The 18822-nt window shown below is 40.0% G+C and overlaps 1 protein-coding gene across 1 annotated transcript in view; it reads right to left on the minus strand.

Moving 5' to 3' along the window:
- Positions 1–15384, minus strand: part of RNF168 (ring finger protein 168) — a 41410-nt gene extending 26026 nt beyond the window's left edge. Inside the window, exons 1-2 of the mRNA XM_043594473.1 lie at positions 15026–15384; positions 14356–14692 (exon numbers count right to left, since the gene is read on the minus strand). Of these exons, the coding sequence (XP_043450408.1) occupies positions 14356–14656 (301 nt within the window). The 5' untranslated portion in view covers positions 14657–14692; positions 15026–15384. The remainder of the gene's footprint in view (positions 1–14355; positions 14693–15025) is intronic.
- Between the last annotated feature and the right edge of the window lie 3438 nt (positions 15385–18822).

An 18822-nucleotide genomic window follows, 5' to 3' on the forward strand; every position in this document is an offset into this window, starting at 1 on the left:
TAATAAAGTCAATTAGATCTTCAAATTTACTTGGTTAAATTTTTTTAAATGCTTCTGTATGATGACAAACATCACAAAATTAAAAACAAACAACAAACTGGGAGAAGTTATTTGCAAATACATAAATCAATAGAGATTTAATGTCCAGAATATAACAAGAACTTTTACAGACTAAGAAAAAACACTACATTAATGGACAAAGAAACATACAATTTACAAAAGATGCTTAACTACTCTATAGTAAGCAGAGAGAACTGTAATTTAAAAAACAAAACAAAACAGAGGTGCCTGGGTGGCTCAGTCGATTAGGTGTCTGACTTCAGCTCAGGTCATGCATGATCTCACGGTTTGCAGGTTCGAACCCCACATCAGGCTGTCTGCTGTCAGCTCTCTCTGCCCCTCCCCAACTTGTGCATGCTCCCTCTCTCAAAAAGAGGGAAAAAAAAACAGGGAACTACTGAGACTTTTAAAGTTTACTTATTTGTATACAAGGTAAATCTAAACTGAGATCAGTAACTTTCTCAACCAAAGACACAACAAATTAAAATTGTCAAAATAGGCTTCTAATGTCCAGGTGCAATTACTTACTGTTTCTTAGTTTCTAAGTATATGACGAATTTGAAAAAAAATCAGTTTTATGAGCTAAAAGTAGACTATGACAGTCAATTTTTGCCAACTTATCAACACTATGCAATTTTGGTTAACTCAAATTTCTGTTGTGACGCACTCAAATGTTCCCACTGCACTTAATATTGTTGTTTTACAGTGAGTGTTCTTCCTGAGCAGCCAAGATTCATTAAAGGAATTTTATCCCCATACTCTTTATTTTGAAAGAAAAATCCACATTAATCAAAGAACTGAATGTCCAATACTGGACCAAACCCAAAAATCATAATAAACCTAACGAACAATTAATTAAGCTGTTTATACAAATATTTTTTCATCACTCTATTTGACTCTGCTTACATCTTCATGGAAATAAAGTTTTCTTCTCCTAATTAAATTTGCTCAGCCAATCTTCCTCTGAAGCCTGTAGAGTTCCTTGACTCTTCCTAGTTTCTAGTGGTTTACCAGCAATCTCCAGTGTTCACTGGCTTGTAGATGCGTCATTCCAACTCTCTGTCTTCACACAGTGTTCTCACTGTGGGTTTACTGTGTGTCTGTCTCTGTGTGCAAATTTCCCCTTTTAGAGAGGACACCAGTCATAATGGATTAGGACCCACACTAACGACCTTAACTTGACTACCTCTATAGACGCTATTTCCAAATAAGGTCTGAAGTATTAGGGGCCAGGACTTCAACACATCTTTTGAGGAGACACAATTCAACATTATAACAATGTGTAAATTGTCCTCACTGAAAAACTATAAAACATTACTGAGAGAAATTAAAGAAGACCCAAATAAAGGGAGAAAGAGACTATTTTCATGGGTGCAAGGGCTCTACGTTAAGATTGCAATTCTCCCCAAACTGATCTAAAAATTCAACACAACCCAAATCAACTCCCACTATGCTTTTGGTAGAAACTGACAGGTTGATTAAAATCTACATGAAAATAGAAAGGAGCTAGAATATCCAAACATGAAAAATAATTATAAAGTTGGAGAATTATCACTACGTGACTTCAAGACTTTCTATATAGCCACAGTAATCAACAGTGTGAGATTTTTTTTTCTTATAAAGTCTTTTCTAAAACTTTTCTAATGTTTATTTATTTTTGAGAGAGAGAAAGCAAGAGGGAGAGAGATAGAGAGGGAGAGGGGCAGAGAGAGAGGGAGACACAGGATCCGAAGCAGGCTCTGCGCTGACAGCAGAGTCCAATCCAGGGCTTGAACTCATGAATCGTGAGATCATGACCTGGTGCTGAAGTTGGACCCTTAACCGACTGACTGAGCACCTAGGTGCCCCTCAACAGTGTAATTTTAACATTAAAATCAACAAATCAACCAAACAGGCTTGTAAGAAAAGTCTTTTCAACAAAGGTACAGGAGTAAGTGAAATTCACACAGGAAAAAATTAACCTCAACCCCTATCTCACACAATATTCACAACATTTAGAATGGTCCATAGACCTAAACAGAAAAGCTAAAACTATAAAGCTTTTATTTATTTATTAACGTTTATTTATTTTTGAGAGACAGAGAGAAACAGAGCAGGAGCGGTGGAGGGGCAGAGAGAGGGAGATACAGAATCCAAAGTAGGCTCTAGGCTCTGAGCTGTCAGCACAGAGTCCTATGTGGGGTTTGAGGCCACGAACTGTGAGATCATGACCTGAGCCAAAGCTGGACACTTAACCAACTGAGCCACCCAGGTGTCCCTAAAACTATAAAGCTTTTAGAAAAAACATAGAAATATTTTTATATTACTACAGAAGATAAAGTTTTTCAGAACACAGAAAGTAATAATCATAAAAGGAAAAGTTTATTAATTAGACTTCATGAAAATTAAAAATTTTAGCTCAACAGGGCACCTAGCTGGTTGATTCAGTGCAGTATGCAACTCTTGATCTCAAGGCTGTGAGTGGAGCCCCACATTAGGTGTAGAGTTTACCTTAAAAAATAGATAAATAAAATCTTTAAAAATTTTTTTCAGCTCATCAAGAAGACACCATTAAGAAAATGAATAAGCAAGACACAGCTTGTAAGAAAATATTCACAAAACAACTTGCAAAGTACTGGTATCCAAAATATATAAAGAACTCCTACAACTTAATAATACAAAGATAAACCTGAGGGAAAAATTCAGACAGACACTTAATAATGGAAGATATATAAATCATCAATAAACAATGAAGATTCAACATCACTAGTCACCAGGAAAATGCTAATTAAAACTACAATGAGATACGACTACAAATCTATCAGTACGGTTAGATAGGTAACACCAAATATTGATAAGCATGTTGTAAATGAACTAAACGTGTCACCTCCTAAATTCCATGTTGAAACTTTAATCCAACTAGATAGTATTTGGAGGTAGAAACTTTGGGAAGTAATTAGGTCAGAAGGGTAGACCCCTCCTGACTGGGAATAGTGCCCTTACAGGAGGCTAATAAACTTAGCTAGCTTTCCACCAGGTAAAGCCATGACCAGGAAGAGGGCTCCCACAAAGAACTCAGACAGTAACTTGATCTTAGACTTCCTAGCTTCCAGAACTGTAAAAAAATAGATTTCTGTTTAAGCCACCTCGTCTATATACTTCGTTATAGCAGCCCAGACTAAGACAGATGTGCAGAAACCAGAATTTGCAAACATTGTTGCTGGTATTAGACAATAATACAACCATTCTGGAAAATGACAGTTTTTTATATAACTAAGCATATACCTACTCTAAGCAATTCTACTCCTAAGTATTTACCCAAGAAAAAATGAAAACATATGACCACAAAAAAAAAAAAACTATTATAAGAATCTTCACAGCAACTTTTTTTTTTAATTTTTAAAAAATATTTATTCATTTTTGGAAGACAGAGAGAGACACAGCACAAGCAGGGGTGGGCGGAGAGAGAGGCAGACACAGAATCCAAAGCAGGTTCTAGGCTCCAAGCTATCAGCACAGAGCCTGACGCGGGGCTCCAACTCATCAACCGCAAGATCATGACCTGAGCCGATGTCGGACGTTCAACTGACTGAGCCAAGCAAGCGCCCCTTTTTTTTTCTTTTTAATTTTTTTTTAATAACAGCAACTTTATTCATAAGAGCCAAAACCTGGAAATAGCTGGGACACCATAAACTGGAGAACCGCCAACAAAGTATAATACAGTCAAATGGTAGAATGATATTTATTATTTATTTATTTATTTATTTTTGTCTTCAAAGAATTTCAGTTTATTTTTTTTATTTTTTATTTTATTTTATTTTTTTCTCACCATTACTATTTATTTATTTATTTATTTTTATGAAATTTATTGACAAATTGGTTTCCATACAACACCCAGTGCTCATCCCAAAAGGTGCCCTCCTCAATACCCATCACCCACCCTCTCCTCCCTCCCACCCCCCATCAACCCTCAGTTTGTTCTCAGTTTTTAACAGTCTCTTATGCTTTGGCTCTCTCCCATTCTAACCTCTTTTTTTTTTTTTCCTTCCCCTCCCCCATGGGTTCCTGTTCAGTTTCTCAGGATCCCATATGGTATCTGTCTTTCTCTGTATGGCTTATTTCACTTAGCATCACACTCTCCAGTTCCATCCACGTTGCTACAAAAGGCCATATTTCATTTTTTCTCATTGCCACGTAATATTCCATTGTGTATATAAACCACAATTTCTTTATCCATTCATCAGTTGATGGACATTTAGGCTCTTTCCATAATTTGGCTATTGTTGAGAGTGCTGCTATGAACATTGGGGTACAAGTGGCCCTATGCATCAGTACTCCTGTATCCCTTGGATAAATTCCTAGCAGTGCTATTGCTGGGTCATAGGGTAGGTCTATTTTTATTTTTCTGAGGAACCTCCACACTGTTTTCCAGAGCGGCTGCACCAATTTGCATTCCCACCAACAGTGCAAGAGGGTTCCCGTTTCTCCACATCCTCTCCAGCATCTATAGTCTCCTGATTTGTTCATTTTGGCCACTCTGACTGGCGTAAGGTGATACCTGAGTGTGGTTTTGATTTGTATTCTAGCATCAGCAATCAGACGACAAAAGGAAATCAAAGGCATCAAAATTGGCAAAGATGAAGTCAAGCTTTCACTTTTTGCAGATGACATGATATTATACATGGAAAATCCGATAGACTCCACCAAAAGTCTGCTAGAACTGATCCATGAATTCAGCAAAGTTGCAGGATACAAAATCAATGTACAGAAATCAGTTGCATTCTTATACACTAACAATGAAGCAACAGAAAGACAAATAAAGAAACTGATCCCATTCACAATTGCACCAAGACGCATAAAATACCTAGGAATAAATCTAACCAAAGATGTAAAGGATCTGTATGCTGAAAACTATAGAAAGCTTATGAAGGAAATTGAAGAAGATTTAAAGAAATGGAAAGACATTCCCTGCTCATGGATTGGAAAAATAAATATTGTCAAAATGTCAATACTACCCAAAGCTATCTACACATTCAATGCAATCCCAATCAAAATTGCACCAGCATTCTTCTCAAAACTAGAACAAGCCATCCTAAAATTCATATGGAACCACAAAAGGCCCCGAATAGCCAAAGGAATTTTGAAGAAGACCAAAGCAGGAGGCATCACAATCCCAGACTTTAGCCTCTACTACAAAGCTGTCATCAAGACAGCATGGTATTGGCACAAAAACAGACACATAGACCAATGGAATAGAATAGAAACCCCAGAACTAGACCCACAAACGTATGGCCAACTCATCTTTGACAAAGCAGGAAAGAACATCCAATGGAAAAAAGACAGCTCTTTAACAAATGGTGCTGGGAGAACTGGACAGCAACATGCAGAAGGTTGAAACTAGACCACTTTCTCACACCATTCACAAAAATAAACTCAAAATGGATAAAGGACCTAAATGTGAGACAGGAAACCATCAAAACCTTAGAGGAGAAAGCAGGAAAAGACCTCTCTGACCTCAGCCGTAGCAATCTCTTACTCGACACATCCCCAAAGGCAAGGGAATTAAAAGCAAAAGTGAATTACTGGGACCTTATGAAGATAAAAAGCTTCTGCACAGCAAAGGAAACAACCAACAAAACTAAAAGGCAACCAACGGAATGGGAAAAGATATTTGCAAATGACATATCGGACAAAGGGCTAGTATCCAAAATCTATAAAGAGCTCCCCAAACTCCACACCCAAAAAACAAATAACCCAGTGAAGAAATGGGCAGAAAACATGAATAGACACTTCTCTAAAGAAGACATCCGGATGGCCAACAGGCACATGAAAAGATGTTCAGCGTCGCTCCTTATCAGGGAAATAGAATGATATTTAAAAATAAAAAGAAATTGGGGTGTCTGGGTGGCTCAGTTGGTTAAACGTCTGACTTTAGCTCAGGTTGTGATCTCATAGCTCGTGAGTTCGAGCCCCACATCAGGCTCTGTGCTGGCAGCTCAGAGCCTGGAGCCTGCTTTGGATTCTGTGTCTCCCTCTCTCTTTGCCCCAATCCCGCTCACACACTGTCTCTGTCTCTCTCAAAAATAAGCAAACATTAAAAAAAATTTTTTTTAAATAAAAAGAAATAAATTTTTAGTACCCACAACAAAGATGAATCTCAAACATTATTATACTAAGTAAAAGAATCTTACACTAAAGAATATACACGGCATGATTACTACTGTGGGTTGAACTGTATCCCCCAAAAAGATACATTGAAATTCTAATCCCTGTACTCAGAATGGGAGCTTATTGGGAAATACTTGTAAACATAATTGAGTTCATACTGGAGTAGGGTGGGCCCTTAATAAAGGAGAGGAACACAGAGAAGAGACAGCAATGTGAAGACAGACACAGCAGGAGAATGCCATATGGCTATGGAGGCAGAGATTGGAGTTGTGCAGCAGTAAGCCAAGGAATACCACAGACTGTCAACAACACCCAGAAACTAAAAGAAAGGCATGTAACAGATTCCCCTCTAGAACCTTCAAGAGAACACGTTCCTGTTGACATCTTGATTTTGGGCCTTTTAGCCTCCAGAACTGTGGGAAAATAAATTTCTGTTAAGCCACCCAGTTTGTGGTACTTTGTTATGTCAACTCTTGTACATTAACAGAATTCCATTTATATGAAGTTCTGGAAAAGGCAAAACTCATCTATGGTGGGGAAAAATAAAAACACTGGTTGACTTGAGGGTAGGGGAAAGATTAACTGGAAAGGACATGACAGTACTTTCAAGGGTAATGGTAATATTCTGTATTTTTATAAGAGTTCATGTTACAAAAGGTTATACCTATGTGAACACTCAATGAAGGCACGATTAAGATTTGCACATTATAAGGGCACCTGGGTGGCTCAGTCGGTTAAGGATCCCACTCTTGGTTTCAGCTCAGGTCATGATCTCACGGTTCATGAATTCAAGCCCTACATCAGGCTCTGTGCTGACAGTGCAGAGCCTGCTTGGGATTCTCTCTTTCCCTCTCTCTCTCTCTCTCTCTGCCCCTCCCCTGCTCTCTCTCTCTCTCTCAAAATAAATAAATGAACTTAAAAAAAAAAAAGACTTGCATATTATATGTAAATTAATATTAAAAGAAAAGTTACAAACTAACATTGATCTTCAAAATATGGATGCTTACATATTTAAGAGAAAGTGAAATAAATGAAAAAATAAAAAAGACTGACATGAATAGATGAAAGAGCTGTGACACAGTAAAATATTCTCATATCTGGTTACGGGTACATGAAAGTTCACTATAAAATGCTTTCAACTTTTCTATATGTTTAAAATCTTTCATAATAAAATGCTGAAAATAGTAAGTATACTACCAAAATTTCTTTGAGAAAAAATAAAAGGAAGAAAGACCAAATGTTGGCAAGAATGTGGTGCAACTACAACTCTCATACACTACTGGCAGGAGTATAAATTGGTAAAAGCCACTTTGGAAAACCGGCAATATCTCCTAAGGCTTACCCTACCTGTAGCACCCACCAAAGGGTAGTCTTAGGCTTTACTAAACATTCAGACTCCAAAAATGACCACAGGACGACATTTGGCATCAATCTAAGAACATGAGAGCAAGGAAGCCAGATATCCTTTCTCCACAGCCGCAAACATTTCTTATGGCAACAATACAGGCACAGGCTCCCCACAAGGAACATGCTCAGTTACAATGGTCACTATGCTAGAGGAGCACAAAGCACAATATCCCAATCAGTATTTATAATTCCCTCCAACAGGGAAGCAATTTGTCAATTGGGGATAATTTTTCTCATTAAGCAACGTTGCCTAGTAAACATTAACATTCTTATCCTCAGGTTTAGGGGAAACAAAACTAGAAATTTAATCAAAGGATGGATTCTCATCTAGCATGGAAAGAATTTATTTTCACTCATACTCTGTGGCCCCCGAATTCCATTCTTTTGCACTCTCCCAAAAATAAATATTAAAAAAATATGTAAGTATAAAAATATTCATGGTAGCACTATTCATAACAGCCTAAAATGCCTAATGTAAATGGACATAAAATTTTTCATTGCTTTTACTATTTAATATTCACACAACATAGTACCATACAGCAAAGAAAATAAAGAAACCCCAATCACATGGACCAATCTCACCAATATAATGGTGAGCTAAAGATACAAGATTCTTTTTTTAAAAAAAATTTTTTTTTAATTTTTATTAAAAAAAAATTTTTTTTAACATTTTATTTTATTTTTGAGACAGAGAGAGACAGAGTATGAACAGGGGAGGGGCAGAGAGAGAGGGAGACTCGGAATCTGAAATGGGCTCCAGGCTCTGAGCTGTCAGCACAGAGCCCGACGCGGGGCTCGAACTCACGGACCGGGCTCGAACTCACAGACCGTGAGATCATGACCTGAGCCAAAGTCGGACGCTTAACCGACTGAGCCACCCAGGCGCCCCCCCCCCAAAATTTTTTTAACATTTATTTTTGAGAGACAAAGAGAGCATGAGAGGGGGACATAGAATTCAAAGCAGGCTCCCGGCTCTGAGCTGTCGGCACAGAGCTCGATGCAGGGCTGTAACTCACGAACACGAGATCATGACCTGAGCCAAAGTCGGATGCTTAACTGACTGAGCCACCCAGGCACCCCACAAGATACCATTTTTTAAAAGGCTCAGAAATAGGTAAAAGCAATCTACGGTGTTACACATCACAATAGTATTTACAGGAATGGTGAGCGAACAGAGACTGCAAGGGGGCCACAAGGAGGACTTAGGAGTTTTGGGAAAGTTCTAGGTCTTGACCGGAATGCTGGTTACATATACATTTTCACTTTGAAAATTCACTGAACTGCAAATTTGTGATTTATATACTTTTGTATATACATTACATTTCAAAAAAATTTACATGAAAAACAAAGAAGGATCAGCTTCCAGAAAAGTAAAGTGAGGAGATCTGCAGACCTGTTTTTCAATCGGAGACAGGTATAAATCACTAGTCATATAAAATGCCTTGAAATTGCCCTACGAGCATACAGCAAAGAAATACTTCCAAAAATTTTTTACTATATCTCAGTAAGAAAAGTGAGAATCTGTGGCCCTTGAGCCATATAAGAGGGAGGCTGTGCCAAGGCAGGGCTCCCAGTCTCCCCAGCTCCTGGTGAAGAGCCACAGCAACCCTGCAGGAGGAACAAAACTGCCAGCATTTATCCTTTCCAGCTCACTGTTGCAGAGACTGAATTCCAGGTGAGTGGACCTGAGAGACTGTGGGCTACCTCCCTCTATTCACTTCCCACTCACAGAAGGGAAACATGACCCCAGGCACAGCAGGTAGAGAATACTAGGGCCCCATCACCCTCATCACAACTCACTCATAGGGCAAAGGTTCTAGGGCAGGCAAGCCAAGAAGACTGGAGGCTACTATGTCTGCCTACTAGCTTATTCACAAAGAGAGAAGTAAGCCATCGTCTCTGCTTCCTGCCCTAGAGCAGTGACTCAGATTTTTGCCCAGGGAAAGAGGCAGGCCATAAGAACCGAGAGCTCCAAAGATCTCCCTCAAAGAAAATGACTTTATATAGAAGAGAATGTGAAGAATTTCAAGCATAAGGGCATTCTTGAAAATAACATCAGTTTTAGTGGTAAAGCACTTAAGGCTGATGGAGTGCTGCCAACAAAATGGCAGAACAGGCAGTTCCAAGCTCTCATCCCTCCACAAAAACATTAAAAAACAAGCAGAAACTATCAGCGCCAATATTGTCAGAACTCTGGAAAACAATCAAAGGTTAACAGCAGCCAAGAAAATGATGAACCAAGAAAAAGGCAACTTCAAAATAGTAGGAAAGCTTTGTGGCAGTTTTACTCTCTCCCCACCTCCTCCTCAGTACAGTGGCAGTCTTGAAGAAGGAAATCCACATTCCCAGAATGGGACACTGGTCCCTGGTTCTGGAGGGGGTGCAGCAGACCCAAGGCAAGACACATGTTTGGAAGACATGTGAGAAGACTCCAAACTTTCACCTTGGGCTGATCCCTAGGCTCAGTATAAGGCTGGCTAAGTGTTGAAGGTCCAAACTTCATCTTGGTCTGATCCCTAGGCTCAGTGCAAGCCTGGCTAAGTGCTGAAGGACGATCTTGGCACTGAGCCCATGTTCCAAGACAAAAAGGCACTTTTTTGTTTCATTTCTTTTTGTTGTTGTTTTTTAGCTCCTGAAATTCAAGGTAATCTGTCAAAACACTGAGCACAAGTTAAGGCACAGAGACTTAGGTGACCATACACAAGGAGGTATAGTCCTTGCAAAAATAGTTTGGGAAAGTTAGCAAACCAATGAACTGTTACAGCTTTCAACAATAAAAAAAAAAAAAAAAAAAAGGTAAACTCTGGGGAAAGGGAAGAATCTGACTTTCAGGGTCACCATACTGTAATATTCAAATGTCCAATATTCTAAAACAAATAAACAAACAAACAAACAAAAAACACAAGGCATACAAGGAAACAAGAAAGAGTATGGATGATTCATAGGAACAAAATAAATTAACAGAAACCATTCTTGGGGAAGTCCAGACATCAGACTTACTAGTTAAAAACTTTAAAACAGCCATCTTATCAACAAATGGCACTAGGAATGCTGGATATCCACATGTAAAAAAAATGAAATTAAACTCTTACCCTGTATCATATAAAAAAACTTAACTCAAAGCAGATTAAAGACCTAAAACTATAAAGTTCCTAGAAGAAAACAGGGAAAAAACTCCATGATATTGAAATTTAGCAATGATTTGTTGGATATGACACCAAACCACAAACAACAAAAGCAAAAATAGACATATAGGACTATATCAAACTACATAATCAGAGTGAAATGGCAACCTATGGAATGGGAGAAAATATTTGCAAATCATACCTGATAAGGAGTTAACATCCAGAATAAATAAAGAACACCATCAACTCAACAACAAAAAATAAATAAACCAATTAAAAATAAGCAAAGGACTAGAATAAACATCTCTCCACAGAAGATATACAAATGGCCAATAAACACATGAAAAGATGTTCAACATCATCAGTCATTAGGGAAATGAAAATCAAAACCACAATGAGATAGCATCTCATACTCATTAGGATGGCTTTATCTAAAACAAACAAACAAACAAACAAACAAACAGAAAGTAAGAGTAACAAAGTGTTGACAAGAATGGGAAAAACGAGGGGGGGGGATTTAAAAAAAAAAAAAGAATGTGGAAAAACGAAAGAGTCCTTGCATACTGCTGGTGGGAATGTAAAACAGTGCAGTTGCTATGGAAAAGAGTATGGCAGTTCCTCAAAAAAAATCCATATAGTTAGCATATGACCCAGCAATTCCTTTCTGGGTACACACTCAAAGGAGTCGAAAGCAAGAACTTAAAAAATATTTGTATCCAATGTTCACAGCAGCATTACTCACAACAGCCAAAAGGTAGAAGTAACCCAAGTGTCCACTGATGAATAAACAAAATGTGGTAAATACATTCAATGGAATATTATTTAGCCATAGAAAGGACTGAAATTCTAACACATGCTACAACATGGATGAACCTTGAAGACATTTAAGTGAAATAAACCAGATACAAAAGGACAAATACTTACTATGATATCTAAAATGGTCAAATTCAGAGACAGAAAGTAGAATTATGGTTAAAAGGACTGGAAGGAGAAGGAACTGGGGAGTTATTGTTTAATGGGTATGGAGTTTCAGTTTGGGAAGATGAAACTGGTCTGGAGATGGATGGTGGTGATGGTTGTAAACCAGTGTGACTGTACTTAACGGCACTGAAGTGTACACTTAAAAACAACAGGAATCGGGAGCACTTGGGTGGCTCAGCTGGTTGGGTGTCTGACTTTGGCTCAGGTCATGATCTCACAGTTGGTGAGTTTGAGCCCCACATCAGGCTTACTGCTGTCAGCCTGTCAGCGCAGAGCCCACTTCAGATCCTGTTCCCCTCTCTCGGCCCCTCCTCTGCTTGTGTTCCCTCAAAAATAAATCTTAAAAAAAAAAAAATGGGAATTGTAAATTTTGTTATGCATACTTTACCACAATTAAAAAGACACAGATACTAAGATACCACTTCACACCTACTAGGATGGCTATTTAAAAAAACAACCAAAAAACCAGAAAATAAGTGTTGGTGAGGATGTGGAGAAATTGGAACCATTATACATTGCAGGTGGGAATGCAAACTGGCACAGCACCAGGGAAAAGTTTAGCAGTTCATCAAAAAGCTAAACCTAGAATTACTATATGATCCAGCACTTCCACTCCTTGGTACGTACACAAAAGAACTGGAAAGAGATTCAAATACTTATACATGAATATTCATATCAGCACTACTTCAAATAGACAAAAAGTGAAAACAACTCAAATGTCCATCAGTGGATGAAGGGATAAACAAAATATAATCCATAAAATGAAAAATTATTCAGATCTAAAAAGGAATGAAATACTGATATATGTCACAACTGTGAATAACCTTGGAAACATTTAACTGAAAGAAGCCAGGCACAACAGACCATATATTGTATGAATGCATTTATATGAAATATCTAGAACAAGCAAATTCATAGAGACAGAGTAAATAAAAACTGGGGGTGGAGGGGTGGGGAAGGAGAAGAATGTAGGGTTTTTGCTTAATGGTTAAAGAATCTAGGTGATGACAATGTTTATAGCAGCACTATCAACAACAGCCTAAGTATGGAAAGAGCCCAAACGTCCATTGATGGATGAATGGATAAAGAAGATGTGGTATATATACACAGTGGAGTATTACTCAGCAATCAAAAAGAATGAAATCTTGTCATTTGCAACTATGTGGATGGAACTAGAGGGTATTATGCTAAGTGAAATTAGCCAGTCAGAGAAAGACAAATATCATATGACTTCACTCATATGAGGAATTTAAGATACAAAACAGATGAACATAAAGGAAGGGAAGCAAAAATAATATAAAAACAGGGAGGGGGACAAAACATAAGAGACTCTTAAATATAGAGAACAAACAGAGGGTTACTGGAGGGGTTGTGGGAGGGGGGGATGGGCTAAACGGGTAAGGGGCATTAAGGAATCTAGTCCTGAAATCATTATTGCACTAGATGCTAACTCGAATGTAAATTAAACAATAAATTAAAAAAAAAAGAATCTGGGTGATGAAAAACTGGAAACATAGTGGTGATGGTTATACACTGTGAAGACAATTTATGCCATTGACCTGTAACTTAAAATGGTTAAAATGGCAAATTTTATGCTATATATATTTTACCACAACTTTGAAAAAACTGATAATAAAATACCAAAACCACTTCACTGTACACTTTGTTTTTAAGTGTTTATTGTCTGGGTTTTTTTGTTTTTTGTTTTGTAATCTCTACACCCAACAAGGGGCTCGAACTCATGACCTCAAGAGTTGAGAGTCACAGCCGCAATCTCTATACCCAACAAGGGGCTTGAACTCATGACCTCGAGAGTCGCACCCTCTTCCCACTGAGCCAGCCAGATGCCCCAGAACTGTACAATGTAAATGTATCAATTCTATGTGAATATCTCAATAAAGCTGTTTTAATAAAGTGTAACTACTGTTGAAAACATCATTAAAATGGCAAATTTGTTATACATATTTACCACAATAAAGGTTAACTCCCCCCAAACAAGGCAAGTACACCAGAGCACAGGCACCTTATTCAAAGCCTAGACAAGAAACTGCATGGCTTATTGATCACCTAAGTGTGCTAGAGTCAAATGTTCAGCTTGGGGCACACAGCTGCTGAGTCTACAGGGTGGAGAGCTTTAAACAAAAATGACTGATCTAGATGGAACTGGTCACTGAAAGCTATTTTATTAGGTTGCATGCTTAAGAGAGGAATTAAATAAATGGAGATGTACAGTCAAGCAGGCTAAAGAAAATACATGAAAGTAAAAGAATCAGCACTACAGCAATCCAGTACCTTCTATACTTCTCATGTTGCTGTACTGACTACTGCTGATCTGTGGATATTTATGTAACTTTCACACGACTGAAGGCTCTATGTGGGCCATTCCTGTGGGTTTGTTTGTTTCTTTGTTTTCATTTTTAACACCAATTGAACGCAGCCTGGGCATTATTACAATGAACACAATCTTGCTATCGACTTCAATCAACATTTTGGGGCCCATGCAACCCAAACCGGGGAGAAAAAAATTAGACAAATATTAGTCGGTTTCTTTTTAATCCTTTTCTCAAATGGATTAGTGGTAATTTACTTAAAGAATTTTGAGTTTCACACAACAAACAGGCTGGGTTTTACTCACCGATCTCCTCTGATTCCTGCCCAGAGACTCTAAGCTTGCATTCCTTTGGATAGTGTTTTTGGATTATCTCCCACAGTTCCATGTTGACAAGAGAATTTCTTCGGGTGTGATACCGGGTCCACGAAGAGACCCGGCGGCGACAGAAAGGACAGCATAAACTTGCCTTTTCGACAGTCGATTGGAAGCAGGGATTACAGAGCGTGTGGTTACAAGGCAGTGTTATGGGCTCAATTAGGATTTCCACGCAGATGCGGCACTGACATTCCGACAAGGAAGGGATGGCGTTTTGAGTCACAGCCATTTTAATATGCTAACAAGGCATATTCAGCATCAGTACCTGAAAGAGAAAGAGTCTCATTTCCGTCCCAACTACGGAGAAAGAGAATTAACAGTTTTGTGTTTAAACATTTTGCCCAGCTGCGTATCAGAATTCAGAGACTGGGAACATCACACAGCGTCCCGAAATAAAAAGGCACCCTGTGATCCAGGTAAACAGTACTACCCTGGAAGGCGGCGTATTTGTCCATGTTTCAGACAAACGTCGGGTAAGGAAAGGAACGTTTTCGTCGGGAGACCTAGACATTAACCCAACCTTTGGGAGGGCTGACTGTGGGCTCCAGCTCTCCCGCGCGGCGAGAGGTACGCGCCCAAATGCCCTCCTCCCTCTTACCAGCTGAGGATGCTCCCTTAGCTCAGCACAGCCAAGCCCGAGACCGCCCAGGCGCGAAGGTACGGGGCCTCAGCTCCGAGGAACGCCGTTTCCGCCCAGACGCCGGGCTGCGCGGGAGTAGGACTTCCGTTTTACCGTTGCTGTGGGGGCAACACGCGAGACCCCACGTTCCAGCTTTCGTGCACCGGGAGCGGTTTCCCAGCGCTCTGAACCCACACTCCCCTTTCCTCGGTCAGCCAAAAAGCCTAATCTTTGCAGTCGGGCTGTAGCAACCCGACGAGGGCTGGTGACGTCACAACTGCTCACCCAAACGGGCCCTCCCACCCAGGGAACAGCCCTAGAGCGGACACATCTGACGTTCGACTGGGTGGGACTTCCGGGTCCTGTGCGCGCCTCCCGCCCAGTCCCGCTCCCTTCGGCCCCGCCGAGGGTCCGCCCCTTGCGTTGCCGTCCCTTTCGCTCCAGCTGGAGCGACGACCTACCATCCCCTTGGGCTGTGTGCGCCCGGAGGCTGCGGAAACCGGGAGGGTCGCGAGTTGGTCCCTGGCAGAAAAAGGGAAACCTCAAGACAAATGAAAGACCCAACAGTAATTTTAAAAATTCTTCCCTCTTCTTTTTAAAATTTTACTTCTCAGACTACTTGTCTGTTTCTACCTTGTACCAAGCCTCTTAGGTCGCTTTCTAGAGTTCTGAGGAAGGCATCTCGGAGGTTGATCTCCTAGAAAGATTGTGGTCAGAGAATCCGCAGATTTGCTCCAATTTAACACGCACTGACACTTCCTTCTCTAACCCACCCCTTCTTCAGTCTGAGGCCCAGAGAGGTTGTTTTAAGATTGCCTTCCCTTCTAAGTATTGTCCAAAACCGACTTCTGTGCTCTGGGGCCGAATTATGTTTGTATATGATTACTTTGCCTAGGAAAGGAGGCAGCAGGCTAATGCCTCCAAGACTGCAAGCCTGCCCAGGGCAAGAGGCTGAGGGGGTTCGACAAGAAAATACAGAATCTAAGCAGTAGCTAAAGGAATCTGATCCGTGCTGCCTGCCACGTTCCACAGGTGTTGAAGGTCGTCTCATAACTAGTGCTGCCATCGGCCATCCAAGGCTCCTTACTAAGTGTCAACACATCGATATCCACTTCTTGGAACAAAAGATTCTACAGAAAAACAAGTGAAGTGGGGGGGGGGGGTCTTCAAGAATGAGGAAGAGAAAAATGTGTTCCGTTTAAAGTCAAGTCTTGCATTAGTGTGTCCATCTTCACTTCCATCCACTTTGACATTTCTATAGCGGTTTCATAAGGGCTTGGAAAACACTGCAGGGCGGCCTCGATCCTGGGGCTTAGCTGTCATGTGCATCATTTATGATATATTCCCGTATTATTAAATTTCAATCTAGAACAATCAAAATGACAAAGGAGGTAAAAAATAATATTTTATGCATTTTAAAATAAGTTTTTCCACGCTGGTATTAAGTTCTTGTGCTTATTTTATTGAATCCTACTGTATTGAATTCTATGCAAAAAGTAAATTTTGGCTAGGAAAATGAGGGGGATTAAATAGACTGATACCTGTTATCTAAGAACCAAGTCTAGAGACAGAAAATATGATGGTTGCCAAGGGCTGGGAGAGTTCTTGTTTAATGGGTACAGAGTTTGTTTTCAGATGGATGGTGGTGATGGTTGCACAAAATTATGAATGTGTATGATACACTGAACTGTACACTTAAAAACGGTTCAGATGGTAAATTCTATGTGTTTTACCACAATAAGAAAAATTTTGAAAACCAACCAAAACAAGGCCTGAGTTTTTTGAGGAAATGTTACATAGATGTGGAGAAAGAGAAAAAAAAAATCACTGTGCATGAATGTAGTCTTTAAGGTCTTTTGGGTTTGCTGAGGTCATTCAGATGGCGACATGGTTTCTGGATGGAGCCAAAGCAAGGAGGTTGTAGGTCCTTGGTAGAGAGCTTTGGGAGCTTTTGTTTTGTTTTAATGAGAATTCAGAAACTTTTGTTTGTCATCCAGTTGTTCATGGTATCAACACCTTAGCCTGCAATTCCAGGCTCTCTGATAGGTCCTGTGGAATCTCCCATTATTCTCTTAAACATTAAACCATGGTCTATATTCCCTGTCATCCAAATCTTGTGCTTTCAGGCCATTGTTTGAAATCATAATTCATCCTAATGAGTTACTTTGTTGCTTTGCCTACTTGAAGGATCACTTCAATGTACTTCCCCCAGGAAATACCCATAGTATTTCTCAATCACATAGTGATAACCGTCCCAAACTCACCCAATCATATATTGCCTAGTAATAGTGGTTTTTATTGTAGTCTTATTATTTAACTCTTGCACTTTGATTTTTTTGGTTATTTTTATTTTCATTTTTTAAATTTTTTTTAACGTTTATTTATTTTTGAGACAAAGAGAGACAGAGCATGAATGGGAGAGGGGCAGAGAGAGAGGGAGACACAGAATCGGAAGCAGGCTCCAGGCTCTGAGCCATCAGCCCAGAGCCCGACACGGGGCTCGAACCCACGGACCGCGAGATCGTGACCTGAGCTGAAGTCGGACGCTTAACTGACTGAGCCACCCAGGCGCCCCTTTTTGGTTATTTTTAGACAGCGAGGAGGGGAGCGAGCAGAGAGAGAGAGAGAGGGAGGGAAAATCTCAAGCATCCTCCATGATCGATCCCACAACTCCAGGATCATGACCTGAGCCAAAATCAAAAGTCAGATGCCCAACCAACTGGACTGAGCCACCCAGGCACCCCTGCATTTTGATTTCTATGTTCAGGTACTTATGTCAGGTATAATGGATATATTTTATGTGCTTCTTCAGATTTCCTTGTTCTTGTCTACTTTCTGGGCCCACAGTCACAGTCCCTTGCTCTGTCTGGAGCTGAGCAGTTACATTTCTAGAGTCTCTGGCTCTTCCTATCACTTCTGGACTCTAGTGAAACACTGCACTCAACAATGCAGGCACCGGCTTCCAAATGCCTGCTGGGAGGGCTTAGATGGTGCATCCTGGAAGTATGGGCAGCGGCGGGGGTGGGGGAGGTCATTCCCCATGGAACAAACTTTGACCAACTGAAAACAATAGACTAAGTGAGCATGACAGAGAAATTCCCTTTCCATCTTTCTTCCAAGGCATGGTTTCTCCAAACAATGTGTCTGGAGAAGGACAAGACTGAGGGCATTTTTTTAAAAGATTTTAAGTAATCTCTACACCCAACGTGGGGCTCAAACTTACAACCTTGAGATCAAGAGTCTCATGCTCTACCAACTAAGCCAGCCAGGCACCCCAACACTGAGTGCATTTATCTACCAAGGAAGCTTCTGTGTCTCATGGCCCATTTTCAAGGAGGGGTCAGCAAGGTAACATCATTTTGTATTATTTCGAATCCTCTGCCTAATTTGTATCTCCCAGGGTGCCTGGGTGGCTCAGTCTGTTAGGCGTCTGACTTTAGCTTAGGTCATAATCTCACAGTTCATGGGTTCGAGCCCCGTGTCAGGCTCTGTGCTGACAGCTCAGATTCAGCTCAGCCTGTTTCAGATTCTGTATCTCCCTCTCTCTGACCTTCCCCTGTTCATGCTCTGTCTCTCCCTGTTTCAAAAATAAATAAAACGTTAAAAAAATTTTTTTAAATAAATAAATAAGTGTAAAAAAATTAAACACTAGAAAAAAAAGTTTGAATTTGTACCTTCCAAATAAAGCATAAGCACTCAACCTTTACCTGGAAGACAGACTCCACATTTTTAAATGTTTCTGTTAATTCACAGCACCTAGCACATGGCATTTGATG

Source organism: Prionailurus bengalensis, chromosome C2 (genome assembly GCF_016509475.1).
Source record: "Prionailurus bengalensis isolate Pbe53 chromosome C2, Fcat_Pben_1.1_paternal_pri, whole genome shotgun sequence".
Taxonomy (NCBI): Eukaryota; Metazoa; Chordata; class Mammalia; order Carnivora; family Felidae; genus Prionailurus; species Prionailurus bengalensis.